This window comes from Artibeus jamaicensis, unplaced genomic scaffold, assembly GCF_021234435.1.
Source record: "Artibeus jamaicensis isolate MK-2021 breed Jamaican fruit bat unplaced genomic scaffold, CSHL_Jam_final scaffold_537, whole genome shotgun sequence".
Classification (NCBI taxonomy): domain Eukaryota; kingdom Metazoa; phylum Chordata; class Mammalia; order Chiroptera; family Phyllostomidae; genus Artibeus; species Artibeus jamaicensis.
This window is the reverse complement of record NW_026522047.1, coordinates 38,769,062-38,796,874: the sequence shown is the minus strand read 5'-3', so window position 1 is coordinate 38,796,874 and position 27,813 is coordinate 38,769,062. Positions and strand designations below refer to the sequence as shown.

The 27,813-nt window shown below is 48.8% G+C and overlaps 1 protein-coding gene across 9 annotated transcripts in view; it reads left to right on the top strand.

The window, feature by feature from the left end:
* Positions 1–27,813, top strand: part of PTK2B (protein tyrosine kinase 2 beta) — a 116,219-nt gene that overhangs the window by 38,761 nt on the left and 49,645 nt on the right. For 7 of the 9 annotated variants that reach the window (XM_053658268.1, XM_037139095.2, XM_053658262.1 and 4 more), the window contains one exon: positions 21,044–21,281. In XM_053658268.1, coding sequence (XP_053514243.1) covers positions 21,081–21,281 — 201 coding nt within the window. In that variant the 5' untranslated portion in view covers positions 21,044–21,080. Of the gene's footprint in view, positions 1–18,087; positions 18,107–21,043; positions 21,282–25,895; positions 26,029–27,813 lie in introns of those variants that run through there. The other 2 variants (XM_053658264.1, XM_053658269.1) reach the window with 2 other exon arrangements.

The following is a 27,813-nucleotide window of genomic DNA, read 5'->3' as shown; positions in this document are numbered from 1 at the left end:
CTCTGTCATTAGAGGCGGTTCTCAGCATATCTATTTTGGAGCTGCAGCTGGTTGCTTCTCAGAATAAACAGAGCTGTGATATTGGGATAAAAGAAGAAAGACATATTATCTCCTCTCTATGCCCTCCCTCTTCCCAATGTTTTCCAATCTCCACTTCTCTCTTTTTAAGGGCCTTGCCCTCAGACCCCTTCCATCTCACCCCTGTCTTGTAGCCCTTCTACCTTCTTCTAATCAACCCCAGGCTCCCCTGCTGGGTGTGAGGGCCCTGCTGTGGCGAGGCCCTTGCTAGGCCTGGGGCTCCAGGACTCATGGAGAACTCAGCGTCGAGTTGCACAGGGGTTCATGTATTCAGGACTTCAGCCAGATGATCTCAGAGCTGGTCCAGCCCCTCACGCTTAGATGAAGCAGCTGAGGCCCCACTGGGGACATGCGGTGTGCGGGGTCTCAGAGCTCCTGGGGGTTAAGGTAGGAGCTGTGACACCCTGACCGTGAAGTTATCCTCCTACTTTTCTATGTCATTATCAGAACGGCTGTGTGTTACTGAAATGGAAATGGGAGCTTGCCGCTGCAGGGGCAGGAAGAGAAATCTGACTGTTGTTTGGGGCACAGCAGATGTGAGGTACCCTGTGTATTTACGGACTGACATGGCTTCCATGAGGGATGAAGGCAGTTGGGGATACTTTCTGGAGGTTGGAGGGTCTGGTCAGTAAGGAGAGAATGAAGAGGCTTCTGTGCATTGCCACATTCAAGCCCAAGTTTCTCGTCGCCACCCATCGTGCGTTCCACCTGAAGTGGGTCTGACAGCGCACCCCTGGTTGTACAAGCGTCTTACCTACCCGCTCTGGTCCAGCGGGAGCCCTTCCTTCGCTGCCTTTGTCCTCCCATCCCCTGCCTCTTCCCTGTGCCTGCTGCGTTTCCCCTTTTGTGAGCTCTCCTTAACTCCCCTCACTGCCAGCCCTGAATCTGCAGCCTGCGGTGTGGCCTGGCCCACATGGGGTTACAGAGACAGAAGAGAAAAGGGGACAAGCCAAGGCCGCCGCAGTGGGTTTTCTTTCTTGCTTTTGTTTCATTTTTAAAAGACGAAACTATGGTTAAACTCTCATATTAATCCTGGGAAACTTCAGTGGACCCCCAGTAGCGGAGCTGCTGCTGAGCGGGGCCCAGCTGTGAAGGGCCTACACCCTGAGCACCCCTACTGGCTGAGGGAGTTGTAGGTGTGAATGTCAAGGTCAAATACTGGAGGCAGCCTGGCTCTTCCGTGTACCCTGGGAGGGGGCAGAGGGTCAGGAATGTGGGTTTTGAATTCAAGTGAACTTGCGATTGAGTCTGCTCTTATCATTTCTTAGCCCTGTGACTGTGGGCTGGTTATTTAAGTGTCTTTGGGATTCTATTTCCTCATCTGTAATAGAGAGATATTAACAGCATCTATTTTGGAGAACAGTCCGTTCCTGAATTCAACGCATAATTAATTGCGCCTTAATTTTTTTCTCCTAACCAAGCCCTGGTCCAGGTGTGATCACATGCGGTGGTGGGAAGGCCCCGCGCAGCGCCTGTCCTTGCGACACTCCTGTGTTTCTGATAAGGGAACAGGACCCTGACTTAACACCACGATGATGCACAAAAGTGCTTGATAAATTGTAATTGTTATTATTATGTTCAACACTAAAGTTGTGGTATAAATAGTCAGGCGGAGCACCAGAACATGGGCTTCCGCTCTATAAAATGTTTAGTTTCTTCTTTTGATTTAGAGCTCCTTTTTGGTTAAAGAGAACATATTAGTCAAGGTTTCCCAGAGACGCAGAACCAATAGGATATGGATGCATATGTCTTATGCATATGCATATAAATATGCATATACAGCCTAAATATATGATACATAAGTATGATGCATATACATGTGTATATGTACAAGGACATTTATTATAAGAAGTTGGCTCACATGGTTATGGAGGCTGACAGTTCCCAGGATTAGCAGTAGGCCAGCCGGAGACCCAGAGCAGGCAAGGTCATAGTTCTCATACGAAGGCTGGCGGGCTTGGGACTCGAGCTGGATGGGCAGGACAAAGCCAGTGTCCTACTTCAAAGGCCATTGGTCAGGAAGGTTTCTTATTCCAGAGAAGGCCCTACTTCTTGTTCTTTTGGGCCTTCACCTGATTGGATGAGGCCCGCCCACACAGGGAAAGGCAATCTGCTTCGCTCAGTCTACCGATTTAAATCAAATTAGTACCCTTACCTCAAAACACCTTACAGAAACACCCAGAAGAAGCTCTGACTGACTATCTGGGCACCCCGTTGCCCAGTCAAGTTGACATGTAAAATTAACTAGCACAGGGCACCGAGGATGGAGGATGTTGTGGCTGAGAAAGCCTTGAGGAAAGAGCTGAGTGCCCACCCTGTCCTGAAGGGGAGGGGACCTCGTCTGGCTGAGGTCAGATGAGGTTCACACTAGTGGTCCTGGGGCTCAGTCCAATCCAAAGATTTGTTTTCTTTAGTTTATACTATGTTTTATAAGTTTGTGCCAACACTTAAAAATGAAAGAGTTCACATTAAAATCTGAATTTCTCACTTCTCATGAAAAATTTGAAGAAATGGTCATGTGGAGGTCAGGAGCTGGGCTGGCTCTCCTGTTGGCTTAACCTTCAGCACCCGTGCCTGACCCACCGCACTCCTGTTTGGTGCTACTCCCTGCTTTATGAGAAGAGACCTGAAGATCAGGCCCCTCCCCCGCCCAGTGGGGAGTGTGTCCACTGCAGGCTGTGTTATCTCTGGCGAGAGTGGGGCTGGGGCCAGTATGAGGCTGTGTTCGAAGCACTATGATCTTGCCCCTGGTACCTTATAAGCTTCTTTGACAAGTTTCTGCTAACGTACCCCCAAGGATCGTAGACTTTCTGGGGCTCTTTGACTGGGAGGGGCCTTGAGCAGGAGTGAAAAGCTCTGTGCCCTCCACCTAAGGAACAGCCAAGCCATCCAGCGGACTTGATCTTGCACAAGTGGCTGTGGGAGAACCAGCAGCTTCTCTCTGCTCATTGTGTTCTGTAAGTTGGTACCAACATTTAAAAATGAAAGGCTTCACATTTAAAATCTTATGAAATACTAGAAGTGGTTGCGTGGAGATCAGGCATCTTTCCAGGTCAGGGTGTCTTTTCTTTTCCTTTGGGCTTGACCTCAGACATGAGTGTTGAGATGAAAACTTCTCGAACCACAGAATCATGGAAAACATGCCTCTTGACTTATGAGGCACGGTGAAGAAACACCTCTTAGGGTACCATGAACTGCAGGTTTGAACCAATTCTGAAAGTCCCCAGAGGGCAGGCGTCCAACCGGGGACCAATAGCTGTGAAAACGCCGGTCTGTGGCGAGCATGGTGCAGACTTGTCCAGCAATGCCAGTGGCTGGTGCATAAGTCAGTAGGGCCCCATGGCTGGGAGGCAGTGGGGGCTAGAGAGGGGGTTTGATGATTGGGTGGAAGGTAGGCTGGATCAGGAGTTCCAAACCTTTGTCATGTGTGGTACACACAGACAACGAAAATACAGGTAGGCTGGAGGGGATTTGAACCCCCAAAGGGGTTGCTCACGGTCCCAGAGGTTCAGGCCTTGGCAGGCCTGTTTGAGGGGGCCCAGAATTTATCTTAAGCAGGTATGGTAAGACATGCAGACTCGGAGACGACTCTCATGAAGGAGGTAGTGTGCACTCACAGGCCCCTGGAGACAGGAGGCACCAGACACCATGCAGGGCCATGCGGGGAAGCGCCAGGTCAGTTGGAAGGCAGAGGGAGTGAGGGTGGAATGGGGCAGGAGTCTTTAATGTGGTTTTTCTTGGGAAGGAACAGGTGAGGCAGGGTTCGCAGGTTTAGGATAGACTAGTTTGGATCATTTCAGTGGGTCAGGGGGCACAGGGTCTGTCTCTAGTTGTCTAGTACCTGGTGTCTTTGGGGTGATTAGGGCAGGAGAATGGTGGCCTCCGAGTGTAAGAGCAGGTAAAGGAGGTGGGGGTGGGGGTGTGAGCTCTGGATTGGTTGGTTCTTACAGGAAAGGCACCCTCTCAACAACTGGCTGGCACTGGGAAGAGGAGTCCAGAGTCAGCATGGCCCCAGAGGTCAAAGAAGCAAGTGAAGAAGAAATGAGAAAACATGATTATAACGAGGTCCTGCCCACAGGCCTGAGGGTTGAGAAGATCTGTTTCTCCACACGCTGCACCTGTTGTCTACACCTCTTTCTGGCCCTGAGGTGCTGTAACCAGTTAGCACATTTAAGCTGGAAGTGGCCCGAGGGTCCAGACTTACTCCCTCTTTGTCAGGGAGGAAGCTGTCCCCAGAGAGGTGAACCGACTTGGTCAAAAGTTCAGAGTAAGTTGCAGAGCAGGGCCTGAAACCCATCGCACTCTTGGTCATTTGTGCAGTTGGAAGGGACTGGAAGTAGCAGGCGTGGGGTCTTCATCCATGCGAGTTCACTGTAGGATTACCTGACCTAGGAAAGGCCTCTACCTGCAGCCTTCAGGGTTCCCAGGGCAGTAGGAAGACTGGGGTTAAAAGTGCTGTCGCTGCCAGAACATCTCTCCTGGCTCCCCCCTACTCTGCCCTACACATGCAAGGAAGACTTAGAACCTAGGTCTTGGAGCTCAATGCCGCCTGGGATGAGGAGACCTGATGCAGGTCCCAGCACCAAGTGTCTGGCTCGGACAGCTCATTTCCCTCCCTGGCATCAGCCTTGCCAGCTGAGATCCAGCCATCCCCAACTTGCTGTATCTCATCCTTCCTGTTAAAACAGCCATTCCTGTCCCTTTGCCCCACCTGCTCATTTCTGATTGACATTCTCAGGGTAGGCCGGCCACCTCTCCTGGCCTTCGCCCGAGGGGTCTCCACAAGATTGGAAACCACCAGACTGGATCACCTCGGAAAACCATTTCGAGACTACACCTCCATTGTTCGGGTCCTCTGGGCTGGTCCACGGGGGTAATTCATTAGCACCTCACTGCAGAGGCCGTGGAGGAGGGATTAGAGAGCCAAAATGACTTACTTCTTAAGGTCACAGCTACTGGGGAAGGGAATGGGTAGAGACCAGACCCCAGAATCCCCCTGCCTGTGGCAGTCTGGCCACAGACTGGAAGGCTTGAACAGCAGACATTTATTTCTCACAGTTCTGGAGGACAGAAGTCAAAGATCAAGGTGTTGGCAGGGTTGGTTTCTTCTGAGGCCTCTTTTGCTTACAGAAGGCCGCCTTCTTGTTATCCTCCAGTGAACGTTTCTCTGCTTGCAGCTGCTGTCTGTGTGTGTCCAAGTGGTCCCATCGTGAGGTGCTGGGGGTCAGGGGGTCAGGGCTTCAGCATCGGCAGTCTGTAACCCTGCCTCCTGGGCTGTGTTCTTCCCTCTGCTCTGCATGCCTCTTCCACGGTCGCCTCTCCCTCCCCCAGTTATGCACTGAGCACCGCTCCTGACCTTAGTGAGCCCAGCTGTATATACTAAGTGTATCATGTCCATCCACGTCTGGCTCAGTATTTGTTCCTATGGCCTGTTCGTTCCCAGAAGGGCCGTGGGCTGCCGCAGAAAGCAGGGAAGCCTGTGTTCTGGATTCTTTATTTCCCTGACCTGGCACACAGCCATGTTCACTTAGGCTCTTGACAAATGACGGCGATGTGATGGTGATGTTGACAGCCCAGAATAGAATCCGTGAGTGGGAGGTTAGTCTGCTCAGCTGGTGCTGTGGGACCAAGGGGGTTATGGGAGCCACCTCAGCTCAAGGATGAGCAGGGACCACATTTCGGACTGAGTGTGGAGCAGAAGCCACTGCTGTGACTGCAAGGCTGTGGGAGAAGGTCCAGGGGTGTGAGACCTTCAGGGTCCATATGCAGCTCTAAAATCCTAAGAACCAAAGTCTAGACCCAGAGAGCTGAGAGCATCAGGCCAGGCTCTGGCCAGCAAGCTGGGCCGGCCCTGGAGGCTTGACCAGTAGCTCCCCCGCCACATCTGCTGCTGGGAAGCTGCGTGGCCCTTGGAGGTGTCTGCATCACTGATGTCGGGATAGCTCATCCAAAATGATTTCTATGGGCTTCTTGAGTTGACGTTAAAATGTGTAGGAGCAGCTGGTGGTCCTGGCATGGAATGATCTGTGCATTTCTGAGCCAGTGTTCCCTCCCCTATAAAAGGCCAGCAACGCCTCCGGAGAGAGGAGGGAGAAAGGACCAGGGCTTCGGGAGCTTGCCACTTGTTACAGCATGCATAGTGGGAGAGGGTGTGTACTTTAGACAGCCATCACAATGTGGGCTCCCCTTCTGGGAAGGCAGGCACATTGGTTTAGGCTGGAGGACGCCTCTCTCAATAGGCCAGTCCCCGGTGGGCTGGGGGAGGTAAAGAGCAGGGAGTGTTGGATGCAGGTGCAGAAGGTTCCAGAAGACAGAGACCTCCTCCTCTGTTTGACTCTGTAGCTGGCTGGCATCACAGGTAGTCCATACAGGTCACGGGGACTCCAGCATGTACTGGGGGTTTACTTTGGTTGAGCCAGGCCTCCTGACGAGGATTCAGGTCCTTTAGCTCTGTGGTTACACGCCATCACAGGGGCCACTTCTCTGTTCCCCACAGTGAAGATGCTGCTTCGATGACTCTGACCCCAGTTTTCTCATCTGTGAAACAAAGGAAGTAAAAACAGATAATTTATAAGTCCCCTCACCTCCGGTTCTCACCACCTGTATCTTAGCTGTTATATTTTCTCACTTGTCAATATGCTACATCCTTTTTCTTTCCTTCCTAACCACTTCTTGGTCTCTTACTTTTTTTTCCCCTTGCAGCCCTCACATCTTGCTCAAGGACCCAGGGTCTCTCATTGGGGCTTATGATGTTAGCTCTCAGAATTTTAAATGCAAGAGGGCACTTTGAGAAGCATCTAATCTGGTCCAGTGGCTTTAACATGAAATTGAGGGCCACTGAAAGGTGTTTTGGGAGGTTCTGCAAACCTTGAAGCATTTTCAGCCAAACATGAAGAATTAAACCACCTCAGGAAGCGGGCGATCACTTTGAACAGCTGGGTATATCCATGCGTAAGACTGTTGCAAACACGTTCCTCTCACCTAACTTCTCACTTTTTCCATGAGAAAACTGAGGTCTGGACAGGTGAGGTGGCTTGGCCCAGTTACCTAAGTATCTTTCTGGCATTGAACTTGGATGTGATTCAGAAGAAAATTCTCAGTCTGTAGAAGGAGAGAAGTCATAGACCTGGTTCCTCTGGGGGCTCTTGAAGACCTGGAGGTGGAGGCAGCTCCCTCGCCACCCTCTCACCCTTTCTGCCGGACCCTTCCTGCTCACCCCGCTTGGCCTCTCTGCTGTGGTGGTGCGCATTCTGGGTTCTGCTGCGCTCTCTCCCCGTCGGGCCTGTCTGCGGTGAAGCTGCAGGGAAATGGGTTGCTGTTAGTTTTTTTCAGACTTCCTGTGTGCTTCAGAAACCTCAATGAAAGAAGAGCTAAAGTAAAAAAGGCCAAGGACCGTTATACCAAACATAGACTTCTCTCTGACGTGGGGGAAGCTGAATTCATGATTTTTATAAAACTAATGCCCAGGGCTCTGATACCGCCCCCACCCCCTCCAATTTGGCTCCTGGGGAATATAAGTGCTTGGGGTTGGAAGTAGGTAGTGGGGTCTGGTCATTCTCAGACTTGGGTCAAATGTACCTATAGGGATGGCCAAAGTGATTCTTGAGAGTATCATTGGAACCAAACCCATCAAAAGGAAAACTGAATTACTGCTCTACTACAGCTGTTAGAATGTTCTGTGCCTCTTCTGCATATGACTCCGTTGTAACCATGGGAGCATATTTGTGTAGCAAAATGTATATAATCTTTAGAGTTTTTGTATCACTTTAATTGCATATGCCTAAGTGGTCTCCTTATCAATTACCTCTAGGACTGACAGGAATTAATTTATGGGGGGAGTTTTTTTACCTGGGTGAGAAGGACAAAATTATGCAAAGACATTATGCTTCTTTTCCTCCCTCCCTTCCTTCCTTCCTTCCTTCCTTCCTTCCTTCCTTCCTTCCTTCCTTCCTTCCTTCCTTCCTTCCCCTTTCTTTCTTCTTTTCTTTTCAAGCACATTGCTGAGCTGTCTGCCTATAACCTCTCATTCTTAGAGTCTCCTGCTGAAACTGTGGCTCACAGGAGCCCCTAAGGATCAGTCTTTTCCTGGCCTAGACTGGCCACCTGACTCTGAGTTTGTGTGCCTGACCTTGGATCCACAAGACCCTTTTCTTCCATAGCTCTTTTCAAAGAATAACTAATTTTGCTACTTTTTGGGCTCAGGGAATTTTGGGTTGGGTTTTCTCCTTGTATTTGGTTTTTGTTTTTCTGACCAGGGAAGAAAAAAAAATTCTCCCGTAGCCTGAGTGGTGGTTGGGAGGACTGAGGGGGAAGGGCCCCGAGCTGGGGACTTTCTTGCCACTGCATTCGGGGTGACCCCACCTCGGAACTCCCATGGCTGGAGCTGTAAACAACCAGAGTTTTCCCCAGATTTTCTGAGCTCTGAAAAACCGAAACCACCTGTTTCTCCTCTATTTCCCCATAATGAGCTTGGGTAACATCAGCAAATGAAAACAGAAACCACGACTGTGCCGTGAAGTCGGAGAGTCAAAGATACCCAGGGAGGTTCTGAATTTAAAAGTGGAAACTCACTGACAAAGGTCACTCTACCAAGAATTTGTCAGTCACCACACTGGGGGCGGGAGGCCTGGGTTCCAGCTCAGAGTCCTCACATTTCTGTGCCTCTGAAACCCGGTACTCCCCAGTGAGACAACGGCTAACCCAGCTGTTCTCTACCCTCCTTGGGTGTGCATCAGAATTACCTGGATGTTATTGGAAAATACAGATGGCTGCGCCTTAGCTCCTGAATGACTGGAGGTCTCCATTCATTAGGCTGAAACAAAGGCTTGAGATATGTCTACATACATATATATGCAGTGTTAAAAATTATTCAGACACATTAAAAAAAACCCAGTAAAGCAGACTTTATTGGCAGGACTACCACATGGGGTTTTGCAGTAGGGCAGGGGTACCAAACTCATTTTCACTGGGGGCCACATCAGTCTCCCAGTTGCCTTCAAAGGGCCAAATGTAATTTCAGCTCTTTAACAGTTAAGGAGTCCTAAACTCCTTAAGGACATTTATTAAGTCCTAAAATTATTTCAGCGCTTTGAAGGCAACCTAGAGGCTGATGTGGCCCCCCTGGTGAAAATGAGTTTAGCACCCCTACTGGGGGAAAGAAATGGAAATAAAACAAGGAAAAGTGGGGATTTATAGCCATGGAGCAGGGTAGGGTGTTTTTCAATGAATGAAAAATTACTAAGACAGTAGGGTGACTCTTTTCTGACTTGGCCTAACCAGATTCTTGCTGAAGGCAGGCCAAAGTGATAAAATATTCCCTAGGGGATGGGGCTGGTATGTGTGTGGGGAATTCGATCAGACAGCAAGTGTAGTTAGCCATAAAAAGTGGGGAATTCTGGCTGCACCCGCTGAGCAGGATTCTTGCTAAATCTAGACTCTACGAGGACAGAGATGGAAGTTGGGATTTGGGTCCAGTCTGGCAGAGAATTCAGATCAGTCTGAAATTCAGTCAAGGAGAGAATCTTTGTCAGTATCTATATGGACACGTGTGTGCCGCCAGGGTGTAGAAGCCATTGGACCAAGTGCTGTTTGAGGAGATGTTCCAGGTCCAACAATCTTCTCTTCTCTCCGTGAGAATCCAGAGCCCAGGGGCCATTACCCTGGGGAGTCTATGGGCCAAGGCTGCCTTTTGCGGGCAGTCCCAGGCTCTAAGTTACTGCAGGGTATAGCGGTTGAGACCATACCTAGAGCCCATCTGACCTTGTTTGAATCATGGGTCTGCTCTCTACTTGCTGTGTGACCTGTGGGAAGTCTCTTTGCCCAGCCTCAGTTGCCTCATCTGTGAGATGGGTGGTAACAGTACCTACCTGGGAGGTTTGTTACTGGGATTGAATGGGCCCATTGTACGTGAGAAGTGCTGACCCAGGGCTGGACTGGGGAAGAGCTCTGTGTTAAGTGCCGTTAGCTCTCAGAGGTGAGCCCTTTGACAGGCATGCAAGGTGAGAGGAAGGAGGAGGACATGTGCTCAGAGTCTCAGAGATGGAGAGGGAATCAGGTCACAGTGGGGCAAAGACCCCGCCCCGCTGCACGCGTTGCCAGCCCCTCTGTTCTCTTGGAAGAGGGCCTGGAGTTGGGATTACGTTTTGTAGTCCCTCCTAGGGTTCTCTTGGCAGATTTCACTGCAATATCTTTCTATCCTATTCACTCCAATCCTGATTTTGGATAGGATTCAGAAATCTAGGTTTCAGGATCATATTGGCTCTCTAGTCTAGCTTTGGGGTAAGAAAAGTGGCTAGTCTCGGGGCTACGTGGAGAATCCAGAAAGTAGACTGTGTCCGAGGAGGAGCTAGAGGTAGACAACAGAAAGAGAGCTGGCTTCTATCCTTGTGGAAACCACTTATTTTTAAAATATATGTGAGAATACCAATATAATAGTAAGAGAACTAAAGATCTCTTAACTGCATGTAATTCTAAATTTAGAAGCATTTCTATGTAGTTACAATGACTATGTTAACTCCATTCTCTTTTAACATTTTTATATAAGGTTTTCATGTAGCATCACTACTCATATTATTATCAGAGTTTATTGTCATCGATATTGCTTGGAATGGTTCCTGAGTGTTTTGTTTTGATTTCACTATTTAATTTTAAATAATACAGCTATGAACATCTCTGTGCAAATGACCTATGCCCACCCCCTTTAGATAGGTGGGGGGCATTTCCCCAAGTCAGGTGACCTGGTCAATATGTGTGAGTTGTCGTATATTTGAGAAGCTTGTTCTTCCCAGAGCCAGTTCAGAATGAACTGGCCATTGTACCAGTTTTATTTAGAGCCCATAAGCAAAAGATTTTATTATTTTTATCTCGGCCTCTTGGCTTGTTTCATAGGTTTGTACTGCTACCTCAAAGTTGTTTCCCATAGCATTTTTAATTGCTGAGGATTTTTCCATCTATTTTTAATTTTCCCATCTTTTTACACACAGGTGACATCGTGTTTGCTCAACAGGGCACCCAAAGTGCTGTTTTATCCAATTTGCATGAAAATGAAACTGGGCGCTGCAGTGTGCAGATGGGGACATCGCCATGTTTAATGGTTTTGATGTCTGTTTACATAAAGCAAACTCGTAGTGTGTGCTGGCTTTGCAAAGAGTAGCAGATTGGGGCTTGGCAGGTGGAGGAGCTTGTTCACCAGGAGTTTCAGTTGTGCTGGGGCGGTAGCAGACGAGGGGGCCACAGCTGCACGTCAGTCATGGGTTTGTACTTTCTGGTTGAAAAAAAATCTACTTGAGTTCATTTTTTATTCCCATCTTCCCTGTTTATTAAGTGCATCATAAAAGGTAACAGTAAAATTCTGTGTTGCTATCATTCTTATGCATATTAATAAATCAAAAGGCCAGCATTTCTTCCAGCGCTGCACGGCTGGAAGGGGCTGAGCTTCTGTGGAAGTTTCTGTTTGAATGGAATTCTGGGGCCAAATTGGGAAAGCAGTGTTCTGCGCATCCCTGTCTGGCACAGAAATAATCTCGATGGGCAGACACAAAGCCCAGAGTGCTGGGCTCACTGGTGGAACTTGGGTGGTAGACTGGGTTTGTTGGGCTCAGGTGGGAAATCTGAGACCTTGACCTGCCTCTGCCACTTAACAAAGGTGACCCTAGGCAAGGGTGGCCTGCTCTGTCACTTTTCCTCATCCTCCAGATGGGACTGACGTCTGCCTTGAAGACATCAGCAAGGTAGCAAGCAGGCCAACATTCTAGAAGGAGAGGCAGAATGTGCAGTCTGCAAACACAGAGACCCTCTTCCCTCCGGTCTGTTGCACTTTTTCTTTTAACCTTTGATTTGGATGAAGAGGTTGGGTCCACCCTTTGCGTGGCAGCCCTACGACGATTTAAAACCAGCAATGCTGTTGTCATTTGTCAAGGCTCCCCTGTCCCTTTAGTTTACAGAATCTGTTTCATGGGACAAGGTCCCCAGCCACAGAGAACTCTGAATGTTCTTGCCCTAGAACACAACCTCTCTAACCACAGGGCCCTGGACCGGCAGTGTGTCGATGCGGTCACGTCTGTGCAGAGCCCCATGGGAAATCACCGTCCTTATTTTGAAGATATGCTGGTAACCCTAAGATTGCATGAACTTTGGCGGCCATATCACGGTGACTAACTGTGAACTCACAGTGCCTAAGCCCCATTTTTAAAAATATCCATGTCATTGCTAAGCCACATCTTCCTCATCCCAGTTTGGGAAAGAATTTTTTTTTTAATCTATATGAAGAACTTCACATTTATCCTACTTCTCAAGTTGTATTTTGTAACCCTTGGCTTGCTCAACAGCCTGTGTGGACTCAGGGAGTTCTTTGTGGTCTGTAACGAGAGTCACAATCTCTCCTAATCCTGTGCTCCACTTGGCCCTTCTTGTCTGACAACCACAAAATCCTTAATGCCTAATTAAAAGGTGTGAACAAGGGCCAATTAAAACAACAGCCAGTCCTTGGGCAAACTATGGACATTTGATCAGCAGCCACAGGGAGAAACCATTTGAGCAGTTGTGAATCCGCCTCCTTGTCATCTGGCTTCTCCTTAACCTCTTAGGAAAATGGGAAGGAAGAACTCTGTCAAATAACCAGCTGAGGTGTGGATTCATTGTGATGCCAATTTCCCTGCTCACCAGCCAGCTCTGTAATTCATACAGAGAAGGGAGAGAGATTCACCAGAGTTGAAGGCTAGGGAAGAAAGAAAAGTTTGAGACCATGGCTTCATGTGGAGAAGTTGGAGAACAATTTAGTTTGGGGTTAAAGATGACATAGAGTGTGGTTTTGAAAATGACAACCATTTGGAGATTGGAGAGTAACAGAAGATCCTTGGAGGAAGGCACATGTCTTAAATTCTTTCGTGCACCTTGTATCTTGCTGTCTTGAAGTGCTGAGTGGTGATACCACCGCGGGGACCAGGGAACATCACGGTCAGAGGTAGGCTTGAGGCAAGTGACTCTGAAGTCTGCCCTCCTCCCCCAGGGTCTCTGGCTGTTCAGGCAGTGGCACGCTGGAACCAGCTCCCACAGAATGGGCTGCACCCATTTCTGCCCAAGCCTCTTTCAGGGAGGTCAGAATGAGCGATCATGGAAGCACTCACGGCAGAGCAATCGGCAAATGCTACAAACCGAGTCGCAGTTCCTCTGGGTTGTTGTGGAACACATCCCAGCCTCCCTTGAATTGCTCCTGCTGCCTCCTCACTCAGGCCTGTGCTTCTGCCTATGGCCAGAATTATGTTTTTTAAGTGAAAAGCTGCTTCTCCACAGAGTAAAGTTCAAATTCTTTAGCATGTTGCTCCCATCTCGTCTCATTTCTCAACAACCCTGTACTACCCTTGTCAGCAGCCTTATGTCAAGTCACACGGTTTCCCCATCTTGCTGGGTTGCCTTTTCCTGAGTTCCCAGGGCTCCTGCAAGTTCCCTTCTGAGCTCCTTTGGCACTGAGTTGATAGGGGCTTAGACCCCATCAGCCCATGTTGTATTCAGGCTGTTTTTGTTTTCCCCTTTTTCCTCTTTACTGGATCATGAGCCTCTGGTGGACAGGGACCCTCTTCTGTTTATCTCCTTATGGTGGGGGACACGCCACCACCCAGACATAGCAGGCAGGGCGACGGTGGTATGGAGGAAAGTGGGAAGGTGGATAGAGGGGAAGAGGAGAAGAAAAGCAAGAAAAGAGGGAAGAAAGGAGAGAAGGAGGGAGGGAGGATGGAGAAGGGGAAAGAGGAAGAAGGAAGGGAAGGGGGGGAGTGACTGAAGGAGGGAGAAAGAAGAAAGGGAGAAGATAAACCAGCCAAAGTCACTTATGAACTGGCAAATAAGGAGGAAGGTAAGCGACTGTTTTGAAGGATTGGAGCGATGGTGTAGAACAGAGGTCACGCAGGAAATAAGAAAAATCTGCCCAGCTGCAGGGATTATACTTCTTGAACTAGTGAGGAGAACCGAGGTTCCATGAACAAAGGGGGATGAGAAATGCATCCCCATTTCTCCCCTCCTGCCCTCAGGAAGCCAGCCCCAAGTCAGCTGACCTCTGGGCTGGCAGGTACTGGCGAGAGAGTGATCCTGAGTGGGTAATGCGTGTGAGGGGTGGTGGACTGAAAGTGTGCTCGAGCCTCACCAAATGTTTTTGGGTGACTTTGAATTATAGCTGGTGATAATTGTTATTTTCCTGGTTCCTTCCTTTGGAAGGTAATGGGGAGGGGTACTTGGGAAGGATGGGAGGGATTAGCCAAGTGATAAATTAGGCGGGTCTGGAATAGGGAGGATGCTGGTCTCATGGGAACTGGGGGCCGAAAGGGCTTGGGCTGGGGAGGGCATGCTGTGTAGAGCCATTAGGGCTCAGCTTGCCCAGAAATGCAGGCCTGGCTCCCTGAGACTGCAAGGTCACTGCCAAGTAGTTAAGTGGCTGTTCTCAGCAGGCCTTTGCAGAGGAAAGGCAAGTGTTCCCCATTTTGTTGATGTGGAAACAGCAAGAGGAAGTGACTCAGAGATGGAGTGGAAATAAAGTGCGCCTTGTGACATTCTGGCTTCTGTGAGGTCCAGAGGGCTGCTGTTTTGAAGCTGCTCTGAGGCTTCCTTCCACACATCTGTGGTGTCCTCGGGGCAGACGACGGCCCCAGGTGTGGGCCACGAGGAGGAGGCAGAGGCGGGCATGTGGATGGAGGGCGGCGGGTGTCGATGGACAGGCAGCCTCAGAGAACCCGAGACAGAGGGGCTGCCGCAACCACCTGATTCGGGGCTCACCTGGCCAGTTTAATGTTTTACAAGTGAGAACTAGTATTGGGTTTCTGATTCTTTCTTCTGCCAAGTTACAGGAATTTAACAAACACTTGTGCCAGGGAGTTGACATAAGTAACCTTTGATTCTCCAGAAATTTCTGTAGGATGGATAATGTTAGCCTCAGACCTCAAGAGAGGAAACCCGGGCCTTGGGAGGTGACCTTGTCCAGATTACATAACCGGTAAGTGGCAGGACGTTCAATCCTGGAGACAATGTGTTTTTGGCCTCAGGTTCCCAATGTCCACTTTCACGTCTGGTTCCTCAAGAGGCCAAGCTTTGCCATCAATTTCCATAGACTACTGTTGTCATTTTGCTGGCGAACAAACATTGGAGACACCTCAAAATGTGGAAAGACATAATGTCAGAATGAAAGACTGTCCTTCAGCTGGAATATGTTGCACTTTATGGTAAATTCTCTGCAATGTCCTTATTTTCTCCATTTTGCCATGGATGTGGAAAGCATCATCAAAGGCTGCCTGCTGCTGTTGGGGAACTCTGACCCATCTGGCCTGGTGTCTAAAGGCACCAGAGCCAGTCAGTGGCAGAGCTGGGCACTAACTCCAAAGCACGGTGGCAGGATAGCTATGACACCAGCCATCTGGTCTTTGGCAGTTGACATTGAAGTTTGGCCTCTTGGGAAACCTGATGTGAGAGCAGATGCTGAGAGTCCCAAAGATGAAATACATTGTCTTGAGGATTGAAAGTTATGCCCTAGATTTAAGGGAGAATGAAGAGGGGACAATTAGTCATAGAGGTGGCATGATGTCATGGGAGAAGGTGCACGCACATCTGACTCATTGCACCTGGGTTTAAAACTCATGTCCTCAGGGCTGCGGTGCCTCGCCAGGCTGGAACGTTACTCACGAAGGACCTCAGAGTCGGTGGTGTGGTTGGACAGTCACCTTGCTAGGCCTCAGTGTCCTCTCTCACCACCGGAGGCTGACATTACCAACCCTACGGAACTTTTCTAGAGACTGAGAGATTACTTACATTCACTCCTGAGCATCCAGAGTGTGTTCAATGAGACATAACGTCACCCTACAATGTCTTCAAGTGCAAGGTTGTACTTTTCTGGGATATTGACCCCTGTAACCCTGATATGACATCTTCCCATGCCAGGAACACAGCCCTGAATACAGTGACAAGCCTCTCAGAGACTCTGAAGGGACTTAAATTCTTCTTTAGCTCCCGCCCCCTTCAGGCAGGTGAATGTCTTACCGTTCAGGAAGAGTGTCATTTATTTTTTTTCCTGAGGACTGCGGGGATTGTACAGCCTTTCTTAGTATGCATTGCAGGTTTGGGCCAAGATGTTCTCACGGCCAATCAAAACTTTTCCTGTTTTAATTTGCACCCATTTCCTTGTGTTTGTTATTCTTTGACTTTGACTTAGGCAGCTCTGGGGGTTGGGAGGCGAGCTGGAGCCTACGATGGCACAGAGCCAGGGCTTTTGCTGCTGTGGCAAGACACACTCTCTGGCACTGCTCACGGGGTCTGGGACGGGCCAGGATGCAGGGAGCAGGGATGGCCAGGCTGGGGGTCTAGGTCTGGACTGGAGAAAGGGGCTGGGCTTTTGGCTCACTGCTTGAGACTCAGGGGATTTTTTGATCACATGACTGAGTCCTAGCTTGGGAAGGGGCTATGCTCTCTAAGCCAAGAGGATGTCAGGATTCTTCATTGGCTGGGAATATTTGGTGCTGGGGTGATCAATTTCTTCCTTTGTGCCAACCTCAGTGGTATCAAGAGATACTGCTTTCTCCAGAGAAAGATGGGAAAGTGGGAAAAGCTTTGAATTGGATTCAAATCTGCTTTGGGATCCAAGTTTGCTCTTCAAGAAGTGAGAAACCTGGACCAGATGGCCTAAACTTTCTCAAGTATGTTTTCTCATCCATGCATGGGCATAACCATCCCCACCCTCTCCCAGGATTGTGGTACAGAAAAAAGTGTGTTTGCTTTAAAGCTTTAAAATCGTAATTATGTTGGAGATAAATAGCCCGAGGTGACTGTTGCACAGAACTGGAGGCAGAAAGAGGAGCTCGCATTAGGCTGCAGGTGAAGGTGGATCCTGGGGGACCAAAATGACTTGGCTAAAATATTTCAGGGGAGCTCTGGTGACAACTGTGAGCAATGGCGCCTGGAGCAAGGGTCAGGGCACACTGACGAGTGTGAGAAAGCAGCGTCCTTCAGCATGTTGGTGACGGCCAGCACATCACTCTGGGCGGACCATGCTCAGCCAGATATACAATATGAACATTTCTCTTTGGTCAGGGCGGGGTAGGGGCTGACTCCCAAGGGGGCTGGACACTGCAGGCTGGGTGGGGGTCAACTATCGTGCTGCGGTTTCTCAGCATTACATTTTTTTCTTAATAATTTTCTTAAAGAATAGTTTTAGGGTCACAACAAAATTGAAAGAAAGGTACAGAGATTTCCTACATACCCTCTGACCTTGCACCCTGCACAGCCCCTCCCACTGTTGACACCCCTCACCAGAGTGGGACCCCTGTTACACCGTGAACCTATCTATGTTGACACACCACTACCACCCGAAGTCCACTGATTACATTAATGTTGTACTCTTGGTGTCGTGCATTTGTCCAAACTCAGAGGACGTACAACCCTAATATAAACTATGGACTTGGGGTGATTATGATGTGTCAGTGTAGGTAGGTTCATGGTGTAACAGATGTCCCACTCTGGTGGGGGATGTCAACAGTATCACTCAGAGTGTGTTCATTGCCCCAAAACTTCTGTGCATCTTCCCTCCTCCCTCCAAACCCTGGCAATCGCCTGGTCTTTTTATTGTCTCCAAAGTTTTGCCTTCCCCAGAAAGTCATGTGGTTAGAATCAGAGAGAATCTGGCCTTTCAGATTGGCTTCTTTTACTTAGTGATATACATTTAAGGTTCTTCCATGTCTCTTCATGGCTTAACAGAGTACATTTTTTAGCAATGAGTACTATTCCATTGTCTGGCTGCACCACAGTTTAGTTATCCATCCACCGACTGAAGGGCATCTTGGTTGCTTCTAAGTTTTGGCAGTTGCTATGAATAAAGCTGCTGTAAACGTCCATGTGCAGATTTTTGCGTGGACACAAGTCTTCCACTCCTCTGGGTACATACCAAGAGGCATGACTGCTGGGTTGTATGCTAAAAGCATGTTCAGTTTTGTAAAAAACTGCACTGCTGTCTTTCAGAGTTTGCACCAGCCATGAATGAGAGTTCCCGTTGTTCCAGGTGCTTATTACATGTTTATATCTTCTTGGTTCCTCAAGTTGAGAAAAGGGCCGCATTGCATTGCACTGTTGTCTGTAGCTGCACAGGTTTAAAAACGCTGTGGGGTCTACTCCCTTTCTGCCCCCTCCCTACCCAAGACTTTGCCCTGGCCTCTCTCCTACACCATGGTTTCTTTCTAATCTCCTGCTCTGCCTCTGCTCCTGTGCTTTGCCTTTTGGGAAGGGTTTCTCTCCCTCACTCTTCTTTTCAGGAAACGATGCACAAAACGTGTGCAAATAGGGCTTCTTAGATCACACCAACCAGATCTCTTGAATTTTACTGACATCTTATTTCTATGCAACTGTTCTCTTTCACACTCTTCCCTGGTGTTTCAGGGGGCACTTGGGGGGGTCTCCTATTGGCTCATTGTACTAGCACTATTTGGTTGAAAAGATTACCTGGGCTAGGAGGACATGTCCCAAAAGGCACCCCTTACCCCCTTTATTTTGAATGCGCAGAAGCTTCGTGGTATAACCTGTAGTCGTGAATATAATGTTCTTCTTTCCAGCTCTGAGTTCGAGTTCCCGCCAGCCAATATGGCATCACTGATTCTGCCCCTGGTCTCCAAATAGCCTTCAGAGTGCAGGCCCTCTGGCTTCCCTTAGTAGGAACTGGTCCCTGGGGACAGACACCATCTGCCACTTTATTTTCTTCCTACCCCAGATACCTGTTTTGCAAAACTGTTTCATGAAGGCCCTTCCCGGAAACTACTTTGTACAAAGAGAAGCTGAGGTGGTGGGGCCCCTGGCTCAGTGGACACAGCAGATCCCGAACCTGTGTGTGTTGGTTACTTGTCTGTGTGTCTACTGTGCCGGTTTATCTCTATACTGGAGTGCAGGCTCTTCAGGGGCAGGACGCCCTTGCCTGATTTTCACATCAGGTAGCAGATCTGTCACTGTTCCCTCTGATACCCCTGGGGCCTGGTCATTTCTGTATCTTCCTGCTTCCTTCTCCGTACTAGCGTCTGCATCTTTGTGCCAGAGGATGTTCTCTGGCTCCTCAGTCCACTCTACCCTCATGCTGAACTGGCTGGAAGGCTGGGAACAATGGCTGTAAGAAGTGGAATGAAAGTGCCCAGGCCCCTTCCTCCCTGTGGGGAGTGGCTCCCTCTGTGGAATTACCGGGCAGTTGCCCAGGTGCTGATAACTGAATCAGTAACTCTCCTTTGGCCATTCCCCCCACCCCCACCCCTGTCACACACTCCCCGCTCTTGTAGTGGCTTTCCTCTCAAGCCACTTCCCCCTGAGTCTCTGTTGAGGGTCTGGGGAAGCTTAGGCACATGTCTTCTACATAGCAGAGTACTGGCACACAGGGCATGCTTAGAAGATACTTGCTGAGAAATGATGGATACTTCTAGAATGTTCATATTAGTCCCCCAAAACAAACTGGAGGTTCTTTTCTCCATTTGTCTTGGCTCAAATTGGGTTGCCCTGTGGGCTAAGGCTGCCGCTCGGCCCAGTGTCAGCCTGCCCTCAGTGGAAGGGACACGTCCTGCTCCTTTCCTCGTCCTCATAGCCTCCTTTTTGTGTCTCCTAATACACACTGTTTTTTTTCCCCAAAGCTAATGACTGAGTGTGTGTGCATCTTCCTTTCCAGCACCCAGCACAGTGTGAATGAATGAACACAGACTTTGCTTCCACTTCTGAAATATTTGACTCTGCATTTGTATTTTAATGTTGCTAACTCCATCTTTTTGTCCCTAACTTCTGGTCTAGGGATATCCCCTTGAGTGTCCCCCAGTCTTTAGTTAGAAAGGAGATATCTTTCTGTAAGTGTGGGTTCAGAATGAGAGTGAAGCTTAGTCTAGAGCAGTTGTTCCCAACCCAGGCTGAATGTTGGAAAAATCCTTGGAAACTTAAAAATGACAATGCCAGGCCTCTCTGCAGACCAACTCAGTGGTAATCTCTGAGCATAGGGCCTGGTTTCTAAAAACCCACCCCGAGGATCTTAGTGCAGAGCTAAGGTTGACATTGTCGGTCTGAAGATGGAACTTGAGGGTCTGGGGAACCATCGCTTCCCGTGGGCCTCCCAGGTGGGCGGAGGGAGGACACTCGACAGGGTTATGTTGGATCACAAGGAGCAGTTTTGCTGAGATTCAGGGTGAACTAAATATTCCTAGGGTTCTTATCATCCATATAAGTGTCAACCGAACTGTCATCAGACCTGGGTGGGTAGGTCTTCTGGGGGCCCAGCCCAGCCCGCTTCGTCCCAGCAGAAAGACTTCCCAAACTGGGCAGCTGGAGTGACGTTCCTCTTGAATTCTGCATGCAGTGAGTGATGTGCTGTGTGATGAGTTCCCATGGACAGAGGCCTCCTGCCCGGAAGCTTCGGGCTGGCGGTCTTGGGTAGGGGCTTACAAAGCTATTGGCTATGATAGCCTGGCCCCCTCATCCCCAACTCGGGCCCTTTCCTGCCTTCTCCCTCCAGGCCACCCTGTTTTCAGTTCTGTTTCTTCTTGGTTGTTCCCTCTGTCCCTGCTTCTCTCCTGCTATTTTCCACTGTCCTGTTTGCTTTTTCTGTTCAGCTGTGCCTTGGAAGCATGCTGTGGCCGCCTCCTCTCACAGCTTTGTTTGCAAAGTATGGGCCCCTTGCCTGAGAGTCAGTGTGGGAGGAGAAAAGGAATGGAGAGAGGGGACTTCTGGAAGAGAGTGCTTACAAGCCTGGGAGTTTGAGGTCTGGGTTTCATACCTGGGTGTTTATGCAAACCGATCCTTTGTGCTTCAGCTTCCCCTAGTCAAAATATCCCAGTGTCTGTAAGAGAGGTTTCTGGGAATGGGAGAATGTGCTGTCTGTGTGGGTCTCAGCTTGGTGCGTGCTGTCCTGGGGCGGGGTGGGGGGCGTGCGGCATGCGGGCCTACACGGACTCGCTTCAGGACTGTCCCTCTGCTGTCTCTGCAGGACTGCAATGTGCTGGCCCTAGCTGCTGTCTAAGAGGATGTCCGGGGTGTCTGAGCCCCTGAGCCGATTGAAGGTGGGCACATTAGGTCGGCCGGAAGGCCCCCCCGAGCCCATGGTGGTGCCAGTAGACGTGGAAAAGGAAGACGTGCGGATCCTCAAGGTCTGCTTCTATGGCAACAGCTTCAACCCTGGGAAGAACTTCAAACTGGTTAAATGCACCGTGCAGACCGAGGTCCGGGTGAGTGTGGCAGGCGGTGCCTGCTCCATCTCTTTGTCTATTTCTCCCTCTCCTACCTGGGCAGCTGAGTGGCTCTCCTTCAGCTTAGCAGGCTCCCCTGTAGCCACCCCTGGGCCGGGGTCACTAATGAAGAAGTTTTCAGCTTGCAGAGCCAGACCTACTCTCAAGGAGTCTGCAGCCCACTTCGCTAGTGGCCTGGGGGACAGATTTTATAGCTTTTGTTAGAACCCCAGATCATTTGCTTGGTCTTTGATTCAACTCATTTCTACTCCTTAAATATATCCGACATTTGAGTCTCTGTAAGAGATGTAAGAGCTCTCACCCTCAAAGACTTTACACTCTGGTGGCATTGGAATTAGAGAGATACACAAGTGATGAAATTGGAAATAAAGCAAAAACAGTATAAGACGTGTGCTGGGTGCTTAGACATGGGAGCTGGTGGGGGCATTTAGAGGATGATAATACACTAGAGATGCCCTAGAGCAGGTGAGTGGTTGGCAGGCCCTTTCTGAGGCAATACACCAGTGGGCTCATTCTTACCCAGTGTCATGGAATCTGTTTTGCCAGTCCAGGTATCCACCACCATCAGGACACCTAGGCACCAGGAAGCCAGTTCAGCTTAACCAAAGGTATAAGACCTTGTCATCAGAAATAGAGTTATAATCCAGTGACTGATTTAAGTGCCTACGTTTATTGAACAATTACTGTGTATAGCTTGGATCAGTTCCTCTAAGTACATTGTCTCACTGAATTTTCCCAGCAACCCCATGAGGTTAGATAACAGTGAGGATATCCCCTTTTACAGCCCTTTCTATTCCTTTCTAATGATGCAAATGAAAGCCAAATCGGTTCTCAAAATGTTGCGTAGTAGGATGGTGATTTGAACAGTGGAAGCAGGGGACTTTTGGGAAAACTAACCAGCTCTGAGAAAGCTGGATAAAGTAGCGCCAGTCCTCTCATCAATCCTCCCCCATCCTAAAGGTCAATATCCCCCAAACTTAGTAAGTGTCTCCTCTGGTCGGTGCTGGTAGCACCCTCTGCACGTCTCTGTCTGGCTGCCTTCCATCTATTACAGCACGCACTATGCTTCAACACACCAGGGTAATTGATTAGGTCACTGCTAGGAGAGTTATTGCAATTGGTTATGGTTTAGTTACTCCCTCTGTTTCCTGTAACTGATTTGATCAGAGCCTTATTTGCTCATCTCATGGTTCCGGAAATGTAGGTACAATTGTGTACTTAGAGTAAGCCCTGGACACCTTCTTCCAGGAGGGTCTTTTTATATCTCTTTAAACCTCTATTTCTTGAGTCTTCCTTTGGATGTATCATCTTTACAGATAGCTAATGCCACTCACTGTGGGTTTTGCTGATGTAACTTTCAGAGGTTAACCTGGCTTCCAGGTTGAGGGCACCTGACCTTTTTTCTGAAAATCAGAGAGTGCCTCGATGGCCAGGATCAGGGTGTGCTCCGTGGAGTTAGTGAAAAGGGATCCAAAGGACAGGCAGATTTGAAGCAGCAGCTCTGAGGAGGGCAGAGGGCTTTCCACGAGGAGGGGACAGCAAGAACAAAGGTAGGGAGGCTACTAAACAGTGGTAGTTTGGTTAGGCTGCAGCATGGCTTATAGTCAGAAAAGTGTCTAAAGTCAAGACCAGAAGGGGAAGTTGGTGGCAGATAAGGGAGGGCCTAGAACGCCATGCTGGGGAGTTTGGATTTGTTCATGCACACAGTTTTTAAACTGGGGAGAGGCTTTCCTGGAGCTGTCTGATGTCTTGCTGGGTATTTAAGGGGAAAAAACACAACAGACTCCAGCAATGGCAATGAGGCCCAAGTCTAAGAAGAATGGCTAGCTCCTAAGGCATTATCTGGATGGGTATGAGAACAGAGATGGAGAACAAAGAAGATGTGATGGCCTTCTAGGAACTTATGTCTAAACCTTCTGGTTCTTCCTGTTTCTAATTTTGCAGGCAAAATATCACCTGTTTATTGCCAATAGTCATGGCTTTAAAGCCATGTAGACCTTGAATGAAATACTGCTTTCTACCTGTAGGTTATATGGCCTTATAGACCTAAGACCTAACTAACCTGGCTTCAGTCTCCTCATTGGGCATTATGCCCATAGGTAGCCTGTTGTAAGGACTAGAGACGATAGATGAGAAGTGGTTACATACAGCAGGAGCTCAATCATTGGAAGCTATTGGTTGTGTAGGTATTAAATTGTTACCCAATCAGGAATCTCCAAGGTTTTCTAATTACCCATAGAATAAAGTTCAAATTGTCTTCTTTTAATGTTTACCCACGTATTCATCATATTTTCAAATAGAGAAGTAAGATGATCAGTTTTGTGTTTTGAAGCAGTAGATAGTATCCTACAAGATGTTAAGAGGTGTTGCGCGGAGAAGGGGTTTTATGGTCAAAGAAGTTTGAGAAATGCTTGGTTAGTCAATTCTAAACAGATTTCTTTGTGACAGGACTTATCAGAACCTTCAATATTTGGCTATGCATGGCGGGTCACTAAGGGCAGGGCCCCAGAGGGGATGTTTTCTTATATAAGCCACTTCTTAATTGCCTAAGAGACCCTTCTTTAAAAGTTGGACCACTAGTTTTCTGAAAAGTCATTTAGGGATCTCTGTTTCCTAAACTCTGACAGCAGTACAAAAGGACAGGAGGGAGGAAAGGCTGGTGACGGGGAGACGGATGAGGGAGCTGTGGCTGCAGTGCTGGTGGGAAATGACAAGAACCTGCGCTAAGGGAGTGGCATCGGGAACAAAGACAAGTCAATTTATCTGAGCGCATCCGAGGAGGCAGAATCCACAGAATTGGTGATTAACTAGATACGGGGAGGGAGAGAGGTAGGAGACAGGATGACTCAAGCTTTTGCTTGGACAGTTGAATGGGTGTTGATACCATTCATTGACCTAACACCAGGGAAAGAAGGGGAGTTCTGAGATTTCAGCTGTCTGCGTGTTGTGTTTATGAAACAGCCCCGTGGAGGGAAGTGGGCCTGGAGTTCGGGAGGGAGAAGGGACCCACACATGAGGAGTTTGGAGTCATTGTGCAATGCATAGCATGTGAATAGATAGAATCATCCCCAGAGAATGAGTGGAGCAAATGAAAAGAATTAGGAAATCTCGGGAAACCAACTTCTGAGGGGCTGGTAGAGAAAGAAGAACAAATGAAAGAAAAAGATGAATCATCCAGAGAAAGATCAAAAGAAATGAAAGAACAGGCAGGGAGACAACGAAGAAGAAACTTTGAGGAAAGAGAGGTTAAAGGTGTCACAAAGATCAAGTCAGATAAGCTAAAAATAGGTGTATTGGTTTCAGCAACAGGCGACATAGTGACTCTTTGATGGAAAGTTTCAGTGGAGAGATGGGGGTAGGAGGCATTCTGCCGTCAGAGAGTGGGGACAATGAGTACCAGCAGCGTTTCAGAGAGATTATGATCATGAGGGGCAGGGAAGAGAAGGCGAGAGAAATAGTGTTACCAACAGAACGAAAAGCGTATGAGAAGGTCATGCGGTGGGAAAGCACAGGACAGGTTTGAGGCTAAAGAATGGCCAAGAGTAGCTATTTAGACCACATTAACCATTTTGGATTTTACCTGGTCTCTTGTGGGAAGCTACTGATTTAGTTTAAGCATATGAATGACATGAGATTGGAGGAAGGCAAGACTGAGTGTGGGGAGGTGTTAGGTGGCTACTGCAGTGATCCAGATGAGAGATGATGGTATTTTAGATTAGGGTTATAGTCATGGCGATGATAGTGTTGGCGGTAATGATGGTGGTAGTGATAATGACATTTGTGATGCTGTTGATGGTGATGGTGATGATAATGAGGATGTTGGTAATGGCGATGGTGTTGATGCTGATGGTGATGATGACAATGATGATGGTGGGGGTGGTGATTGATGATGATGATAGTGATGATGATGGTGGTGACGATGATGGTAATGCTGCTGCTGAAGGTCAAGGTGATAGGGTGATGACAGCAGCTAGCACTTTTGCAAGCACAGCGTATGCATTATCCTACTGACTTCTCAAAAGAAACCTATGAAGCACGTAGTGGTATTATCTTCACTTTGTGTATAAGGCAGTAAGGTCCAGAGGAGTTAAGCAAATTGCTAGTAAGTGGCAGAGCCTATTTGCAAACCCAGTCAACCACCTCGGGAGCCCACTCCGTTAACCACCATGCTGTGTGGAGAGAAGTAATTATAATGTGAAGAATTTAAGAGATAGAAATGAAAGGTTTTGCTGAAGGACAGGAGGTGCAGGAATAGGGAAGAAGGAGGTGTCGAGACTGGCAGCTCTGCTTCAGGTGGACAGGGTCCCACTCCCTAAAATGAAGAACACTTGAGGAGAAGCTAACTGGGGAGTGGGGAGGTCACAGTTCAGTTTTGGACCTGTCAAGGGCAATTGAGAGGCTCTAATGTTTTCATGTGAAAATACTGGGTAGACTGAGACGTGATTCTAGAGGAGAGACCTGGCTGGTCACAGATGTTTGAGTGTTGTTGGCCTCTGCGTGGCAGTGGGAGCCATGGTGGTGGGTGAGATGAGTAATGAAAGAGCCCTGAACGAGCTCATCATCCACTCCACAAATGTTTGTTGCGTGCTCCAGGTACCTGCACCATGCTTGTTGTGACCTGGGAAATACCATCATACCTCAAAACGCAGACGTTTTCATGAAGCTTCCAGGCCAAGGGTGAACCTGACATTGACTCACACTAATGAATGAAACTTTACAAGTGGAGGCAAGTACTCTGGCAGGGAAAAAGAGGTTCTGTGAGAGTACAGAGTACAAAAGCTCGGCTCAAACCTGGAGAAACAGCTTTGCTATTCAGGGCCCTGCATCCAGCCTTGTAGCTGAACATTCCTGCCCGAGACCCTCCTAGAGCGGCCCCTCCCGCCCTCTGCTTCCTGACCGCTTCTCGTGCTTTCCTTCCCTAGCTGGGTTTTGTCCTTTGATGGATTTTTCTACTTTCAGCTCCATAGCTTCTTTCACCATCCTCCCTGTGCTCAAAATGCTGCCAGGCCTTTCAAACTTGCTGAGCACTTGTCCTTCCCTAAGAACACTCCTCAAGCCCCAGCACCCCGTGTAGCTGGTAGCTGTGTCTGATCAAATAGACACAATCCAGAACCACCGGGGCTCAGCCCATTGCTGGTACATTTTCAAACCATAGTTACTCCATGCATACTTGCTGAATTCCTGTGTTTCTTTTTATTCTCCACTTCTTTCTATGCCAATACAATAGCCTCATGATGCTTTCTCTGTGCTGTTAAGAGACTGTTTGGATAAGAGCTGGCCCTTGGGCTTAGCGCTCAGTAGACATTAGATAGGTGTTGAAGAGAACTGAGCAGTGAGCTGAGTTTTGCTCCCCCTGATGTTCCATTTCCATTTTGTTTGACATTTGTTGGGAATTGTGTTTGTTTAGGAGTTCTGAATCTGCAGCAAGTGGAGGCTTATATCATTATATATTTCTCTAACGTGCTAATTTGCTTGTCTGGGAAAGGGGTTAAGATAACACTTCGTAAACACCCAGCAGAGTGCCACCCAGACGTGCCCACACAGGGCGTCTCTCTGACTCTCACAGCCTCTCTTTCATATTCTCTCTCTCTCTCCCCAGCTGCTCCCTCCTCCCCACCCCCTCTCCCCTCTCTTTCTCCTCTTTGCTCACTAGGGCGCCATGGATATGATGACCATATGTCCTGGTCTACCTCACACAGCCCCAGTTTGCACATGCTGCCCTGGGGTGGTTGGTGACACTGCCTCTGCCAGCCTCAAGAACACCATGATTCTTGAGATAAGTTATCTGTCTGGTCACCCACCGCTAAGTGCCATATTTGCTCCTCTCTCTGCCTCATACTGACTTGCCGAAAGTGTGTTTTCTCTCTCTGGCTGATCTCAGATGACCCGCTCTCTGCATGGGTCCATCTGTGCCCACTACAGACCATCCATATCTCACAAGGAGGACCTGAAGCAGAAGAGCAAACACTTGTCTGTGACATGGTGTGGTTCCCAGGGTGTGAACAGGGCCCCCACTTCCAAGCCCCTCTCCCTCAGCCAGCCTCTGTCATGCTGAAAGGCCACATTCAAGATTCACGCTTGTTTTTTTTCTTAGAGCATCACCCTGCTTAGAACGCACATGTACATCCCAGGGAGGCACAGAGACAGAGCCATCCTGCACCCTTCTCGCCAGGTCCAGTTGTGTCCCCTCCCCTCAGAACAAGGCTCCCAGGCTGCAGGGGCGGCTGGTGGGTGTCGCTTGCCTGATGTGTGAGGAGGGCAGAATCCAGTCCCAAATGCAGCCTGCTCCGCACATGTTGGCACTCACTGCCTTCCCCAGTGAGTTCAGTGGTCACACAGCTTACCCCAGAATGCTCCCAGAGAAGCAGATTTCAGATACCATGGTCCATTCTGCCCTGTGCTAATCAGAAGAGCATCCCAGTTAGTTCAGAGTTTCAACCTACCTTGATCCGGACTCAGGGTGTTATGGGCTGCGTGTTTGTGTCTCCCACCCCCGAATTCCTGTGCTGAA